General features: G+C 35.7%; 1 protein-coding gene across 20 annotated transcripts in view; it reads left to right on the forward strand.

Annotated features, from left to right (window-relative positions):
- Nucleotides 1-18,834, forward strand: part of RALYL (RALY RNA binding protein like) — an 833,139-nt gene that overhangs the window by 768,657 nt on the left and 45,648 nt on the right. For 17 of the 20 annotated variants that reach the window (XM_017341419.3, XM_051844575.2, XM_017341418.3 and 14 more), the window contains one exon: nt 12,338-12,510. The exons of 2 other annotated variants lie outside the window; for them this stretch is intronic. In XM_017341419.3, coding sequence (XP_017196908.1) covers nt 12,338-12,510 — 173 coding nt within the window. The remainder of the gene's footprint in view (nt 1-12,337; nt 12,511-18,834) is intronic. One more of the 20 variants, XM_070075265.1, reaches the window with a different exon arrangement.

Genomic DNA, 18,834 nt, shown 5'->3' on the forward strand with positions numbered 1-18,834 from the left:
AGTGGGTATCACACAGTGAACACTCAACAGAGACTCTCTTAAGTAAAAAAGACAACTATACATTCTTTGTCAGCTTTATTCCCAATAGCATGCCTGACACATTAACAACCAGTCTTATTTGAATGCCTCCAATGATAACTGAAATGTTAGGCACAGGCATTACAAAGGTCACAAACTGGAGTCCCATAGAATAAATTCACCCTGCCCATTTGTCTGATAAGACATCAACTTTTAAAAATTATTGTCCAAAACTTGAAATAAGACAAATAAATAGAAAAATGTCTGAATTCCTGTGAAAAAATGAATTTTTCAATACTATTACTCCCTCTACTTATGCGGCACACAATTTTCAGTTTGTTAATATCTTTTCCAGCCAGCTGATTTATACCATCTACTTCATTGCTATTCATGTTGGTATCTGAGATCCCTGTGTAAGATTATCCTTACACTGAGACAGGATGTAATTTACTTTCACTTGGTTCATTTATCCTCGTTATACCATCTAAAACCAAGCTTGATGTTGAATTTCTTGTGAATACAAAAGTCCATTAAATATTAAAGAGAGCTATAATATTCTCACCCTTCCAAAACCTTTGAACAAAGAGTTGACATAATTGACCCATGGATATTCACTTGAATTGCATTCAGATTTTGGTCAGAGCATCTTTGAAACCTTCTTTTGCCTAGAGAAATAACAAGACATGCTTCTTATGTAACTTTGGCTTTGCATCTTGAACTGCTGTCACCTCTTCTCTGGTCTGTATATAGTCTGTTAACCATGGTTTATGGTACTCAGAATGGAAAACATTGTTCCAGATACGACCTGACTGTTACAGCATTTGATGTGACTACTGTTTCTGTTCTAAATACTTCACTGTTATCACTGAGATTTTGGACTGATTTGGTAATGCTTTTAGTTACAGATGTACTGAATATATGAATTGAGCTCTACTCTTCCTGAAGCTGCATTAAAATATTGGTGGGGTTAAAAAATAATTAAAATCTCTAGGCATAAAGAAAACAGGAAAAAAAATTAGAAGCTAGACAACAAATGGATAAGCATACCTACCTTAGCACATCCTACACATTTAATTATAATTTTAATCATGTAACACTACAGGTTCAGAGTTGAGGGTGTCATCTCCTCTGGAAAAGGGGATATAAATAGATTAAAGTCCACTTAGGAAACATAGTCCTGTATCCTCATTCACAACTGCCCCTGCCCCGCTTTGGCAGGAGGCTGAAGAAGGTTTCTCCACAGATCCTAAAACTATGAGTCTCAGGGCTTGAGAGTCCCTGAGAACAGGAAGAGGAGTAAATGTTTACACAATCATTACAAAACTGTACAGCGTTCCTCTCCTCCTCAGCTGCCACAACACTGGCAGGACAGTATGACTGTTTATCTGGGAACATGAGCAACCCAAGAGGGAAGATGGAAAGATACTGCCCTGATACTCCCAAGGAAATGGTCAGTCAGATCACCCCACATCATCTACACTTACAAAGCTGCCAGTCAGTGTTTTAATATTCTCTGTTGATACCAACATTCATGAACCACCATACAAAAGAAAGAATTTCACATTAAAAATAATTGCCCCACCCACAAAAAAAGGAAAGGAAAGGAAAGGAAATCACAGGAAACACAGATTGTACAAGAAAAATAAAATTTCAAAAAGAAAGAAAAATGCTGATTAATACCCTCACAGAGGTCAGAGATGATGTGGTAGTCATGAAATATAAAAAAAACACTATGAACCAATTGTTGTAAGGGCGTATAAAAGAGCTTTTAGAAACTAACTGTAGGGGCCTGCATTGAAGCTTAGCTGTTAAAGCTGCCAGCTGTGACACTGGCATCTCATATGGGTGCTGGTTCATGTCCTGGCTGCACCACATCAAATCCAGTTCCCTGCTAATGGCCTGAGAAAAGCAGCAGAAGATGGCCCAAATGTTTGGGCCCCTGTACTCGTGTGGGAGATCCAGATGAAGCTCCTGACTCAAGGCTTCAGCCTTGCTCAGCTCTGGCCATTGCAGCCAACTGGGGAGTGAACCAGTAGTGTATGTTTGTATGTGTGTGTGTGTGTGTGTCCCTCTCTCTCTATGTAGCTCTTTTAAATAAATAAGTAAACTTTAAAAAAAGAAATTAACATATAATAGCATAGAAAAGGGAGTCAATATAATAGTCAGGAAGCAAAATTGGAGAAATTCTCCCAGAAAAATATAGGAGAAGATGGAGATGGAAAATAGAGGAGGAAGGGTATGAAAATCACAAGATTAATGTCTGAATAACAGGGTTCCAAAAAGAAAGAGGACAAAGATTATCTGAAGTGTTCCTCAGGAAAAAAATATCACATCTGAAAGATGTAGTTAGCCAGATTGAGAAGATCCACCAAATACTTGGAACAATATCTGAAAATAGATGCACATAAAACCATATCATTTTGATACTTCAGAATATGAAGTTAAGAGTCTATAAATGCTCAGTGAAAGAGAGGGAAACAGAATGGAAATGATGTTTTCTTATAAAACCAAGAATCCCTAAGCCATAGGGTCCCTCAGTAGCTACACTGAAACCTAGAAGGTGATGAAAACATGCCCTAAAAAAGGCAAAGGGAGATGATTTACAATCTAAACTTCTATACCTAATTCCCAAATTGTTAAATGTGAGGATAGATTAAAGATATTCTTAAATGTACAAGGTCTCAAAAAATTTCCTTCAAAATTATTTTGTTAAAATATAAGCCTAGAAACATTAAAATGTCAATGAATTTATTTGCATATTTAGCAATTCACAAATTAGGCAACACCAGATCAAAAAGTGTTTCAGCACTCGATTAAGAGGTAAAACTGGAAAACTTTTATAAGGTTTTCTCAGAAGTAAGAAAAAATGTTTCATTGGTTAAAATAGAAAGTGCCCTTACCAATTATTTGGGATCTTCTGACTAAACTTGAATTTTGCTTTTCCTAATCTATGTCCATTCCCTCTGAGGCGGGTTTCGGTTTACTTCTTTTTTTTTTAACTTTTATTTAATAAATATAAATTTCCAAAGTAGAACTTTTAGATTATAATGGCTTTTCTGCCCATAACCGGCATCCCACCCGCAACCATCCCTTCACCCACTCCATATCCCATCCTATTCACATCAAGATTCATTTTCAATTATCTTTATATACAGAAGGTCAACTTAGTATATACTAAGTAGATTTCAACAGTTTGCACCCACACAGATATATAAAGTGTAAAGTTCTGTTTAAGTACTAGTTTTACCGTTAATTCACATAGTACAACACAATAAGGACAGAGATCCTACATGGGGAGTAAGTGCACAGTGACTCCCGTTATTGATTTAACAAGTTCATTTTTTTGCCACAGTGTCTTGGTTTTCTATGCCTGCGAAACTCTCATGGGCTTTTTAGCCAGATCTGAATGCATTAAGGGCTGATTCTGAGGCCAGAGCACTGTTTAAGACATCTGCCATTCTATGAGTCTGCTGTGTATCCCGCTTCCCATGTTGGATCCTTCTCTCCTTTTTAATTCTATCAGTGTTAGCAGACACTAGTCTTGTTTATGTGATCCCTTTGACACTTAATCCTATCATTATGATCAATTATGAACTTAAACTGATCACCTTGACTAGTAAGATGGCATTGGTACACGCAACCTTAATGAAATTGATTTGGAATCCCCTGGCATGTTTCTAGCTCTATCATTAGGGATAAGTCCAAGTGAGCATGTGCCAAACTGTACATCTTCTCCCTTTCTTATTCCTACTCTTTATTTAACAGGGATCACTTTTCAATTAAATTTAAACACCTAAGAATAATTGTGTGTTAGTTAAAGAGTTCAGCCAATGGTATTAAGTAGAACAAAAAAAAAATACTAAAAGAAATAAAATAGTAAGCTTTTCCTTGACACTTACGACAAGGGCTGATCAAGACGTTGTTTCTCATAGTGTCCATTTCACTTCGACAGGTTTCCTTTTAGGTGCTCAGTTAATTGTCACTGATCAGGGAGAACATATATTTGAACCTTTGGGACTGGATTATTTCACTCAGCATGATGTGTTCCAGATTCCTCCATTTTGTTGCAAATGACCGGATTTCATTGTTTTTTACTGCTGTATAGTATTCTATAGAGTACATATCCCATAATTTCTTTATCCAGTCCTCTGTTGTTGGGCATTTAGGTTGATTCCATGTCTTAGCGATTGTGAATTGAGCTGCAATAAACATTGAGGTGCAAACAGCTCTTTTATTTGACAATTTAATTCCAAAAGAAAAACCTAAAAAGCTTTTATTTCTAAAGAAAATAAAATACTGTTCAGGACATAAAAATTATTTATTGTGTGCAAATAGCTTAGCTGCACCAAGTATTTACATAGTTAAAATTATGTAAAAACTGAAAATCAATTAATCAAATTTATAATATGACTCTTTTGAGAAATAGAAAGCGCATGGAGACGATATGAGCAAGAACCAAGTCTTCAACTTCTTAAGAATAATGCCAATTATGATGCATAAAATTGATCTAGAAGCAGCAATAGAAACATGTCATTCACAGATATCATGGCGTACATTTAAAGTAATCAGCTGAGAGGAAAGCCCTTGAGGAGCTAGAAATGGTGAGTAGGTAGAAAGAGAAGGCTGCTGTTTTTCATAACAAATTTTGCAGAAATGTTTGACTATAAAAATTAAAGTACTTTTTTAAAGAAGCTAAATGTAAGGTGAAAAAAGAGAGTTGTCACTGGATCAAAACTTTTCTAGATACTCGCTAGAAAGCTTCTGTACCTATTCCTCAGAAAACAGTCAAAGTAAAATGGCACTGGACACATGTTAAAAATAACAAAGAAGTCTTTATTTAAGATTATTGCAATAAGAGATGGAAATTCAAATTAATCCTATTTTTTCAAAAGACAGAAGGTTTTTTGAATGTCACATGAGTTAATGAAAAGGAATTGGAGGGCACTGGGGGTGGTGAGTGATGTTGGTTAGTAAGATTTTATAGGCTTCTCCCCCCTCCAGAGGGTGGGAGAAAGTGGCCTTATCTTATTTGTTTATTTATTTATTTATTTATTCTTTATTTGAGAGTAGAGGCAGACATACAATCAAAAAGGTCCTCAACCACTAGTTCACTTCCCAGATGCTCAAAACAGCCAGGGTGGGACCAAGACCAAAGCCAGGAACGAGGAATGCTGTCTAGATATCTCCCAGATAGGTGGCAGAAACCCAAATTACTTGAGCCATCACTTCTGCTTCCCAGGGTCTATATTAACAGAAAGCCAGAGTCAAGAGCTGGAGCTAGGAATCGAACACAAGCCCTCCAGTGCTAGACAGAGGTGCCTTAACTGCTGGACTAAACATCCACTCTGACACTATCTTTATTAATGATTACATGTCAAAGGGATTGCTTGCAGATCTTAATAAAAGCATTTCTGCTTTTTCATGCAAGGAAGAATGTATAGCTGCAGGTTTTCTAAGTTAATATTCTAAGAAAAGTGAGGGCCAGGTCCTATTATCAGGAAGAAGTTTGTCTATGGTTTAATTGAGCTAGGCAGAACATTAAAGCCATCTTTTGTTAATAACCTAATTACATCTTTCAAAATTGAACTCTGTCTCCTCACTGCCCCCATCTAAATATACTTTTCCCTCTGTGTCTTGTCTCTGTCACCTCACTATTTAATAGATCCTGTCAATCAAATTGCCAACTTCAGCATCTCTTCTACTCTTATTACAGTCAGTATCCCCAAGCCTTACCTTTGGGATCTGTTTACTTCATCCCTTCTTTAATTTTCCCCAAGGCTCCTGCAATTCCCAAACCCACATCATTTCTCACATGTACTGTTGTGCTTACTTTATTTTTTAACAACTTTCTTGAGTTCTATTTTATGTGGAATAAAATTTAATTATCTCAATGGCGTAATTCAATAACAGTACTTTTACTGAATGAAGCATCCATCACCACGAATTAGAACGTTTTCATATCCCTACACACTGCCTTGTAGCTGATCCTTTCACTTGTTGCTATTTTCCTCTTCAATAAATAAATTTATTACTAAAATATTGAAGACTTCAGGCAGGAATGAAACAAAACTAGGTTTGCTTCCCACTGGAGACCTAGTTCAGCTTACTAGCTGCCTGAAACTAGGAAAATTACTTTAAAAATTTATGAGATTGGAAAAATAAATCTCTCCCTTAAAATTAATGTGGGGTTCAAACCAATACAGGATGTCAGTACTTAAAAAAATGATTTCTATCCAATTTGTGGTCAGCTCAACAATCCAGGGTATTTCATGTAAACAAAATTGAATTCATTTTCTCCATAAATATACTTATGTAACTGATACTTTAATCTAAAAGCATTCCTTCTATGTAATTTTCCTGGTGTTCATTTGTTCAGTTGATAGTAATGAGTTTCATCTTTCTAAATGGCATTTATTGGAATCATTGAGTTAAATTCATATTGTATACAGGTGTTGTAGCAGATTTTTCAAAAGTACAATTTAAACTGATATGCAAGCACGATGATCCCAGGATACTAGTTGGCTGTAATAAATAATGTGACTGTTTTTGTATCAACATTATTTCCGACCATCTGCTAAGCACAATTCAACTAGCAATTATCAAGCAATTAAGCCAGCATGTCAAAAAACTTAATTGCAAACTCAACTAATTTTCAGAGTTATATTAATGATAATAGCTGTGCAGCAAATTCAATTTAATAAAAATGCTTTGAACATAAATCCCAACAATTCTAACTTGTGTTCTGAATCATATATTGCTTTTGAAGTAGAAATAAGTGCAGAAAAATTATTTGAATATGAGGATTGAAAGTTACTATCAAATTATCTTATTTCATGGATTTTTAAATCCTTGGGCCTTTTATCTCACAGAGAAATACTGATCTGTCATTTTTAATTCTTTTCCTTTGATAGTCATTTTTTAGCCAGAAAATTTGCCCCTAACTAAACAGATTTATTCATTCCTGAATTTAGAGATTGTCTGGTTATTGAAAACATTCAGAGTATTTTCTTGCTGTGTCAAATTAGGCCTTTTTTTTTCAAGAGTTACATTTAAAAAAGCCCAGTCAAAAGAGTCATAAATCCTTAAACTGAAATTCCAACTCTGGTATTTATTATTCTGTGACCATGGATATCTTATTTAACTTACTTATGCCTCTGTTTTCTCATGTGTAACATGAAAAATGCTCTATAAATGATACAATGCTCTATATTTCAAAGACTAAAACTAACTAATGTTATACAGTTAACATTTCATAAGCATTTATTAATTGACAATCATTATAAACATTTTTTGCTATTGTAATCGATGATGAGGATAGTATTAGAGATCTCTGTTAGATGTAAGTTGCTGGCTTTCCAAAGCAAAATAGATTACTAACTCACTTACCTGCTCACAAAAGAAATGTTGTGGTCATCCATCACTCTGTCTTAGAGACACCAACAGACTCCAAAAGGCAAAGTCCAGAGGCTGCCCTCCTTCCATAAGCACTCAAACACTTCACATTTTATTTTTCTCTTGAAGACTTATCACTATAAATAAGAACAAGTATCTTCAAAAATATCTCAGACCAACACTTTATTTTGACTCCTTGTTTAGGGGCTGTCATGTACAACTTCTGTTCGGAGTCATATTTTTGTTACCAAATTCAATTGTCACTTTGACTATGAAAAGAATTTGGCATATGGAAATTTATTTTCATTATTTGATTTTAGAACCATTTGTAGATATATTCAGCAAATATTTAATTTGACTGTAAGGTCAGTTGGTCACATGGGACACAAAAGTGAAGAAAAATGTTTCTACCTCCGAAGAAGCTTTAGAGACCATACAGGTTCACTCACATATACTCACCATAAAAAGCAAAAGTGATAAGTAGAAAAAACTGTGCAAATAAAGGAAATATTTTGAAGTACAGAATAAATAGAATAATATTCATTTCTAAAATAATTAAAATTGGATGATTATTCAGAAAAATACAGCAATTTGCTTTCTTTCTATTTCAGTAAGATAATTACTGGATCAAAATTTCCTAAACTGTGAACCAGCTGTTTAATAAACACGATGTGCTTTCCTCTGTGATTTTGTTTAGGAAACTATCATTGTTCAGTGATTTTTACATTTCTTATTGAGGTGATGACAGTATAGTCTATCACTAAAACCCAGACTGATTATATTTCTGTTAGATTACTAAGAAATAATTGCCATCATAATTAAAGCTTTCTTTCTCAAACCAGATTATATCTTCTACACATTTAATTTTCACGTTAATTATCAAATAAATGAAGACAATTTATAGGTTTTTTGCATTGAACTATATCATTATACCATTGCTTTTGAAATATATGCTCAAATTGCATGTATGTTGTATGTTAATATAAAAACAGAGTATAATTTAATATACAATGTGTGTCTAAACATAGAAATAAAGAGGTTGTATTAAAGCCAAAATCCAAAATATCTTTATAATTATGGTTCTTCATGATTGCTAGTAATGAGATTTTAGTACAGATATTTGTCTGTAGAAATTAATTAATATAGATTTAACTTAATAACTGTAGAGCCTGTAATGATAATGTTTTTTTTCCGTTTAAGAACATATTCACTTATGAGTATATCTCAAAAAATTGTGGAAAACTGAATTAGTTTATTTATATGTAAAAATTTTGAAGCCCATTGACAGTTTTTTTCATAGTATGCATTTTCTGTCAATTTTTTAAAGGCACCTCATAATTTTCCTCACATGAGCACATAGCAGCTTTCTGAAACAGATATTACTTTTATGTTCATGCTTCAGAGAAGAAAATTATAGTTAATAACTCTAGTAATTAGGAGAGGAATGGATCCCATTTCCTCTATCCTATTTAATACCTTTTATTATCTTTTGTATGTGTAAGGTATTCAGTGAAGGGTAGAGCACATCAAAATGTTTCTTGATAACCAATTTGTATTGTGATTTTAGTTTACAAAAGATGGACACTCATGGCCGGTACCACGGCTCACTTGGCTAATCCTCTGCCTGCGGTGCTGGCACCCCAGGTTCTAGTCCCATTTGGGGCACCGGATTCTGTCCCGGTTGCTCCTCTTCCAGGCCAGCTCTCTGCTGTGGACCGAGAAGGCAGTGGAGGATGGCCCAAGTGCTTGGGCCCTGCACCTGCATGTGAGACCAGGAGGAAGTACCTGGCTCCTGGCTTCGGATTGGTGCAGCGTGCCGGCCATAGCAGCCATCTGGGGGTTGAACCAATGGAAAAGGAAGACCTTTCTGTCTCTCTCTCTCTCTCTCTCTGTCTAACTCTGCCTGTCAAAAAAAAAATGGACATTCATATTATCCCCTGAATAGGCAACTGAAAATTCTAGAAAACTTAAACACATTTGAGAGATGGTTAAGACATTAGTAGAACAACCGACCATAAGACAGCATTTGATCATCAGAGCTTTGGTTCATCAGAGGAGGAGAGGTCACATTCACCTAGGGAGATCAAGAAAGTCAGCTATGTTTCCAAAGATAACTGAAATAAATTGACATATAAAGCCAGGTGAGGACTGCCCATCTTTAAAGCCTAGTCTTTCTCAGATTCTGTGCAAATCTGCCATGCTTCCTAAGCCAGATATCTTTTTAGAGGAAAAAATAGTAATATGACTTCCAACACAAAAATACAAGGGTTCTTAGAGAACAAGCATTTCTGAAATTATTCAAGACATGAATATGCTAGAGCAAATAAATTCCCAATACCATGTCAGTCTTAAGGAAAAGTCCATTTCTGTGTTATAACAAAAGGATAAATACAATAACCCAATGTTGAAAATGTTGGCTTCGAGAAAAGCTATAATAATTCAGGACATTTTTCACTGCATAGAAAATAATTGTTCAATCCTAAGCCGTAAGTCCTCTCTATTTCTCGAAATACCAACACCAGGTCTTGACATCATGGGCATTTTGAATAATAAGCATGATGTCCTAGAGTGGCAAGAAATGAAAAAGTTGAAGGATAAGTATAAAGAAACAGAGAAAGGGGGCTAGTCTTGTGGTGTAGCTGGTAAAGCTGCCCCCTGCAATGCCAACATCCCAAATGGGCACCCATTAGAGTCTCGGCTGCTCCACTTCTGATCCAGCTCCCTGCTAATGGCCTGGGAAAAGCAGCAGAGGATCACCCAGGTGCTTGGGCCCTGCTACCCATGTGGGAGACCTGGAAGACCTGGCTCCTGGCTATAGCCTGGCCTAGACCCGGCTGCTGTGGCCATCTGGTGAGTGAACCAATGATGGAAGGTCTTTCTCTCTCTCTCTCTCCTTCCCTCCCTCCCTCTCTATAACTCTGACTTTCAAATAAATAAATATATCATAAAAAGAAACAGAGTAAGAAAATCTTTTCTGTAGGCCAAAAGATCAACAATAGCAGAGGCAAAAGAAAAAGCAAGAGGGAGATTGATGTCAGAGGATTCAATACTCTTTAGAGCTCAAACTGAGCTGTCCATCACAGATTTTTCTCAATGCATGCTGGTCATAGATGTGTGGGTGGGATTTAAAATTCAGAGCAAGCATTTGGTTAGAAGCTGAAACATCTGTGTCCCATATTGGAATGCCTGCATGTTATTTATGTAAAGGGAACAAATTTCATGTATTTCACAAATACAGTTTTAAGAGCGTAATGATACTCCCCACTCTACCTGCACTCCCTCTTTCTTTCTCCCATCCCCCTTTTCCTATTCTTCTAATTTTTGCAATGCCATAAGTTTTATGCTGAGTTGAAATATGTCAATGTTTATTTTCCTTTTAATATGTCAATGCTTAATTTCCTTTTTTAATACTGTAAACTCTCTTTGGCTCTATGAACTATCTTAATTGCCATAAAATATCGACATATAAACTCAAGAGGCAGCATCCTGTAAAACTCAAGTAGAGTGATGCAATAAAAATTGAGTGGTAGATCGGCGCCATGGCTCACTTGGCTAATCCTCTACCTGCGGCGCTGGCACCCTGGGTTTTAGTCCCAGTTGGGGCGGGTTGGGGCGCTGGATTCTGTCCCGGTTGCTCCTCTTCCAGTCCAGCTCTCTGTTGTGGCCCAGGAAGGCAGTGGAGGATAGCCCAAGTGTTTGGGCCCTGCCCCACATGGTAGACCAGGAAGAAGCACCTGGCTCCTGGCTTCAGATTGGTGCAGCATGCCGGCTGTAGTGACCATTGTGGGGGTGAACCAATGGAAAGAAGACCTTTCTCTCTGTCTCTCTGTCTCTCACTGTCTAACTCTGCCTGTCAAAAAAAAAAATTGAGAGGTAAATAATAATAATCAGAATTAGTGAAAACAATTCAGTTTTTGTAAAAGTGATGAACACATGGAAATAAGTTGGGGAAAGAGAAACATAAGATGGCTTAATTTATTAAATATTCAATGCTTCTTGATATTTTCAAGGATGAAAAACAACCATTAGAAGAAAGAACTATTATGCTACTAGCATAAATTCTATTTTGGTGAGTTTCTGCAAATGGAATATATACACCCTAACAATCAGAGTATATTTTGTTAATGTAAATTATAGCTTTATTTGTTGAGCACTTATTACTTGCAAATCACTACTAATACTTTGATTTACTAATCCAAACCATGAATAAGTTTAAGAAGTAGTTATCCCAATGAGTTGAGGAGAAAATTGAGGCACAATGAAGACTGATCATTTCTGCTTTGAATAGCATTGCATAGCTACTAAATGATAAAACTTGACTTTGAATTTAGGTTATATGACACCAGAATTTATGTTCTTTTCACTGTAGTGAACCACATCTGCAAAGAGAACTTAGACTTTATAATTTCAATGAATTGTATTTAGAGATATATCATCTGAATGAAAGCATATTCACTTTGGTACTTTCTTATTGAGTTTTTCTTTGTCTTTTTCATTTAGGTTTGAACTTGTAAATGAGCTTTTTCCATTCTTCTTCATTGAATGAACAATTTATGTTTCATTTCATTTTTTGCCCTTTATTTTTGCTCTGTTTTCTCATCAGAGAGAATATTTTTATAAGAAAGGACTACATACAGAATATAGTAATGAGAAAGATAAATCTATTTACATAAAGCTTTGTTTATGTACTACTACCATCTGAATTCCCTAATTTTTGATAATTCCATTTTAAAATTAATATGCTTTCATGTAAATGCACATATATATATACATTATTGAATAAATTCAGCCAAAACATAATATTACCTATTCTTAGCATACCTTTAACCATACACAGAATTTACCCATCATGGACTGTTTCTTCATGGTTTATCCATATGACTCGTGGGCAACCCAAGGTAGTAGTCATTTGCTTTTTCCCCCCTAGAAGCTCAGAAGAAGCAATTGGAAGAGAGTATAGAGCTGATCCAAGACGAATGTGTGTCAGAGAATGCAGATCACTCTACAGAGGAGCCTGCTGAAGGAGGGCCAGAAGCGGATGGAGAAGAGATGACTGATGGGATAGAGGAGGACTTCGATGAAGATGGGGGTCATGAGCTGGTAGGAACTAAATATTTGGTGTCCACACCCATTGAGTAAGAGCACTAGTGTGTCAGCAATACATTCATTCTAACATGATTAACTCATTTGGGGAATATTACTTTCTTATTTGCACTATTAAAGGGAACATTAATTTAGTGCTTTGCACATAGTAAGTGCTCAATAATCTTTTTGTTAACAAAATATCAGGATGTAAGGGAAAGAACCATAGAAATAAGCTATATGAGAGTAGGAATAACTAATGTCCCAAATGAAAGATTCTCTTGTGCAAATCCTTCATTGTAGAAGGAATTTTGCATTTGTGAAAGTACAAGATAATTGTATATAAATATAATATACTAGTACTAAATGACCATTTACTAGAAGATACATACCTCTCCTTCTTATTTACTAGTTTTAGTCACTGATGGTAATTATCATTACTGACTGCACAGCCAAAAGTCCTTTCTCCATGCTTTTACTAAAATAGCATGACTCCTTGGAGTATGACTAATTCACCATTTTCAGTGCCTGTTCTATTGATAATCAGTATTTATTATTTGAAAATTTAGCTAAGACCTGATTATTTGTGTTTTATTTTCTCAATTATATAATCATTATACTGCCCATTTCCAGATGTTCTTTTCCACATAACCACACTAGGAACTTGGTAAATACATAGTGAAGAAGATGTTATCTCTCTTATTTTATCAACCATGAAAATAGATACACTGTATCAAAAAAAAACTTACTAAAACAAAGTACAAGGGCATGTAGTGTGTCTGTGTGTGTGTGAGAAAGAGAGACCAACTCTTAAATATTTATAGACTGAACTTGTTAAACTTGGCTCATTCCAGGCAATATCAGATTACAATATTTAAATACTTATTGTTACTTAAGTAATTTTGACATGGTAGTAGCTATTATTTCGGTATGGTAACCACTTTATTGTTAGCTTTAAAGATAGCTTATTTTTACAGAGTTTTGTATTGACATTTAATATTACAGCTCTGTTTAAATTTCCTGGCACTTTTATTTAAACTTTTCAAACATGAGCTTTTAACAGCCACCTCTATTTTTATAAAATTCTGCTTCTGTTTGAAGGACTTAAGTATCTGTTTTTAGAAATACATTGATTTCAGGAATCGACTGATCAAGGTCTACAATAAAGGACAAATATGTTTCGCAGCTTTTCCTTAGGCAGGACTTTTAATTCAACAGCGTGATGTGCTGAATCCATTATAATCAGACTTCTGTTTCACTTTTTCATTGTGTCTACTCATGTGGAGGTTTCTGTAGGGCTCCATATAGTCATTTCCCATGGGTACCTCTTTGTACTTACTTTAAATTACTCTTCAACAGGACTTTGCATAGCTAGCCACTCCCTGCTTTTGAGAAATTCTCTTATCTTATCAATTGATTACATCAGCTTCCTATGCTAGAAATTTCCCTTCCGTACTCCTAATTTAAATATTGGACTAGTTCAGAGCTTCCTCTTTCTCCACATTTTCTGAAGCTGTCTTCATCAAATAGCAGAATTTTAAACACTATCTACAGTCCAAGAGTTGCTAAACAGACATTTTATTCCTAATCTTTCCCTTGATCTCTAGACTCAAATATTCAGCTGCCTATAACCAAAGATGTCCAATAAACAACTGAAACTTCCCATTTCTAGAAACATTCTTGAGCTTTTTCTAGCTCTTTTATTCTTTCTAAGTCTTGTGCATTCTGATAAACAACATTTCTATCAGTAATAACCCACAAAAAATAAGATTATGGGTTATATTTTACCTCCATTCCTACTTCTGTTCATTCTACTTACAAATAATAGTCCAGTACTCACTGCATCTCCTCTACAAGTGGACAAATTGAAGCCACCATCTTTCTCTTTTCAAACTTTTGACAGTGTCTAAACTGTTGTTTCAGTTTCAGCTCTTTGTTAATTAGAACTGTTGCTGCCTAGAGGTGCTCAGATATTCTCCTTCAACCTTGGTGTTATAATTGGAGACTTTAGGAGATAAAGATTTTTAGACAGATTTATATCTTTATTTAGAAAGTCAGAGTTACAGAGAAGGAAGGAGAAACTGAGAAAGAGAGATAGGGAATCTTCCACCCCTGGGTTCACTTCCCAGATGGCCCCAAGGGCCAACACCAGGCCAGGCTGAAGCCAGGAGCCAGGAGCTTCATCCAAGTCTCCCATGCAGGTGGTAGGGCTCAAACATTGGGCTATCTTCTACTGCTTTTACCAGGACATTAACAGGTAGCAGTATCAGAAGTGGAGCAGCCAGGACTTGAACTGGCACCCATCTGTGAAGCCAGTGTCACAGGTGGCAGTGTTACTCGCTATGCCACAACACCAGCCCCAGGAAACTAAAGAATTAAATATTGTCTCTAGTATGTCATTTGGTTTCTATAACTTGGAAAATAATGAATGAGAAGGAGTTTAATACTTATATCTTGCAATTTAAATGGAAACTAGCCATCAGACAAGAGAGAATTCCCCAGTCTAGTTTTTACTGTTTTCTCCTTTCCAGGCCACATGAATCAAATTATATTAGGTTCCCAAAAAGAAAAGTCAAAGCAAACATTTATTTTTTGTCATAATGAATTATTATAGATTGGAACAAGAATACAGTATAATTAAGATTTTAGCATGTGCAATAGGAGTAAAGAAATTAGAGCTGCTATCCACATACTCAGGTGACTGTTCAGGGCTAATGTGGAAATATATTCAAAAAGAATGAACAAGGAATAAAAATTGGGTCTGAAGCAAGGGGAAAACATCAAAATGAGCTCATGGAACAGCTCAAGTGGCTCCACTTGAGAACAGTGAGAAGCTAGACATGAGCAAGGCTGTCCATAGAACATTTACTTCTAAATTTCCACTTAGCAAAATTGATTTCTATAAAATAATCCATTCAACTAACACTTAGGAACCTATCATGTGTGATCAAGTGCTACAAAAAATACAAAAATAATAAAAATTATTGCTTTTCCCATAAAATGAAATTTAATAAAATGGATTCTTGTCTCAAGAAAGTTGGTGTCCTGTAGAGAGATGACTTATTTCCTCATGTCTAAAAGAATCAGGCTTGGACTTGATAATTTATAAGAATCTAGTCAAAAATAAAAATCTGTGATTCTAAAATATTCTGTACTTATTTGATTTGTTAGTGCATGGAAATCATGATTTTATTTTATTTTATATTGAATTTTTTTTAAAGATTTTATGTATTTATTTGAGAGGTAGAGTTACAGATAATGAGAGGGAAAGACAGAGAGAAAGGTTGGTTCTGTTGGTTCACTCCCCAAATGACTGCAACAACCAGAGCTGCGCCAATCTGAAGCCAGGTTCCAGGTGCCTCTTCTTGGTCTCCCATGCAAGACATCAGCCACAGGAGAGAGCTGGATTGGAAGAGGAGCAGCTGGGACTAGAACTGGCACCCATATAGGATGCCAGCACCACAGGCAGAGAATTAACCTACTGTGCATGGCACCGGCCCCTGAATTTTATTTTCAGGCACTATACATGCACTGTTAAACCACGGTTGTACTCCTGTTTCTGCATAAATCTATTAGCAAGTATTTACTGATTGACCACTGATTGAATTGTACTGAGATTTACACAATGGGAATAAAGAAGGAAGATCATATTCTTTCCCTTAAGAAGGATGTGCACTAACTGAAAATAAAGGTCATAAACCAAAAATACAAAGCTGTATACAATGATAAGAGGCACTGTTTACAGGTGGGGAATCATGCATGGCTAGCATATTCAATCAAGTCTTCCTGGCAACAGTGGGATTGGAAGTTTACTTTGAAAGATGCCAGATTGAAGAAATAATACATGCTAAAGTCAAGGAAAGAATATGCAAATCATCCTTCATTGTCCTTGGCTCATTTTTTGAAAAATGAATTTGAAATTCAAAATGCAGTAGGTATTCTACATGCTAGGTAGGTAGCTAGATAAGTTCTTTGAATAAAATTATTAGAAACATCACAAATGAGACATTTACCCTTCAAGTTCATTTATTCTCTTCATATCCAACAAGTATACATTTTCCTTTATATAAAATAACATCATCCAAAGTAAAAGTGGCCTCACCGTAATGAAAATACTATGGAAAAGTCAGTGCTTAGTACTCTGCTAATTAAAAAAGCTAATGAACTCTTCTTCCCAGGTGAATGAGAAAAGGCTTCTGTGTACAACCTTGGACATTACTAAGCTGTCAACTGCATTATGGAGCCTTAGGGAGGCTGAAGCAGTATTTTCCAAAGCAAAGTTCATCATAGACCTAAGGTGCTTGCTAAAAGTGTTGGTGAGGATGTGGAGAAAAGAGAACCTCCATACTCTGGTGGTGGACATTCAAATTAGTACTACCATTGTGGAAAACAGTGTGGAGATTCCTCAGAAAACTAAAAATTGAACTATATATCCAGAGGGAATGAAATCAGTCTAAGAGCCGTGTATTCTTTTATGTTTATTGCAGCACTATTCACAATAGCCAAACAATGGAAACAATGTGTCCATCCACTGATAACTGTATAAAGAAAATATGGTATATTTGCACAAGACACTACCACTCAGCTATAAAAAAAACAAAAGATCTAGTCTTGCCATTTGGAACTGGGGGACATTATGTTATGTAAAATAAGCTAAGCACAGAAAGACAAGTATAACATTCTCACTCGTGTATTCAAACAAAGCTTCTCATAGAAGCTAAATGGTAGATACCAGAAGCTGGGGAGGTAAATGGGGATGAAATGTTAGGTGGAAGTTGTCTAAGTTGTAGTTGGATAAGAAGAAGAAGTTCTGGGATTCTATTGTACAGCAGGGCAATTATAGACGATGTTATATTTTTCTTTAAAAGACAACTGAAGAGTAGGATTTTGAATGTTTTCACCATAAAGAAACATTAAAGTTTGAATACACAGATGTATTTCCTCTTATTGGACATTAGACATTGTATATATGTATATGAAAACATCACACGGTACTCCATAAATATGTACAGTTTTTATGTTAAAGATTTTAAGTAATACTTCAAAACCATAAAATTTAATAGGTTCACATTTTAGAAAAGAAAATATGAATAAACAATATTAAGTTTTACATTAAGTATGGTTTTTAAACATCCTTTACAAAACAGCAGCTGATATTATTTTATTACGAAAGGCAGTTAACATAAAAAAAGCTGACACAGACTATCTGGGAAAGCAGCCCAGGAATCTTTACTTTTTTCAGACTGAGGTTTGAAACTACAGAGCTAACCCATCAATTCTCAGAGGAAACTACAGACAGGTAAAACATTTAAATGGATTAAGAATTTGAGTTCTTTTGGATTCCACTTGTAATTACTCTGCTTTTGCTTACTATACACAATAAAATCAGGGAAATCTAGTAAGAATCCATAATAGAATTAGCTAGCTGGATTATATAATATTTTGGCATGCAAACTCAGTTCTATGTTGTAATACATCTTTCAGAAGTTAACAAAATGTTCAACTAAACAGGAAATCACATGGGCTTATGAATTTCTCAGACCACAAATCCATTCTTGCCTTTGAGGAGGACTCATAGCAGGCATTCAGATACACCACAGAAAAACTGGGACGCATAAACCATTCAGATCAATATTCTCCATTTTCTTTATTGGCAAGACTGACACTGTCTCTTTTTGAAATTTTTTGTTCCTTTCCTAATGAGATCCTTCATGTGGAAGCTTTCCCGTATCAACTGGGCTTCTATTTGTTTTTATTGTCATTTGGCATGAATGTTAACTAGAGAACAAACAAGAGTTTTCTGGAGACAAATTCCCCAAAGATAATGCCAACTGAATTGGTTAGAAGTATAAATCACCAGGAAGCAAGAAAGTAGTTATTTAATGTTTTATCCGGGGCAAGTACTTTCAGCGTAGTGTTCAAAGACCTTCAGCATGAACACTATCAACCCATCGTACACTATCTTCCCTGTCTTCCAGAGAACACAATGAAGACAGCATAAAGACAGACATTTAGTAGCCTGGATGGAGTTAGGGGCAGAATGAACAGCTGTAGTCCATGTGTCCTGGAGGTAACCTGGCCAGACCGATGTGCAGCTGAAGCATGAATGGGCAGGGCCATGACAGCCAATTGGCCAGCTCTTCTCAGTATAATTGGGATATGGCTAAGCCTTTCCATGTGAGGCAAAGGGCTTGAAAAGCAGACATGTCTGCTTCTGGTTTTCTGCTCTGGAATCCCACCTCTTCAGCATCACTGATCCCTCAACAAGCGCTCCTCATAATGCATTTTAGACGGCCACGCTTCACATCTGTTCTAATTAAATCACCTTTATTGTAGCTAAAG

The sequence above is a fragment of the Oryctolagus cuniculus genome, chromosome 6 (genome assembly GCF_964237555.1).
Source record: "Oryctolagus cuniculus chromosome 6, mOryCun1.1, whole genome shotgun sequence".
Taxonomy (NCBI): Eukaryota; Metazoa; Chordata; class Mammalia; order Lagomorpha; family Leporidae; genus Oryctolagus; species Oryctolagus cuniculus.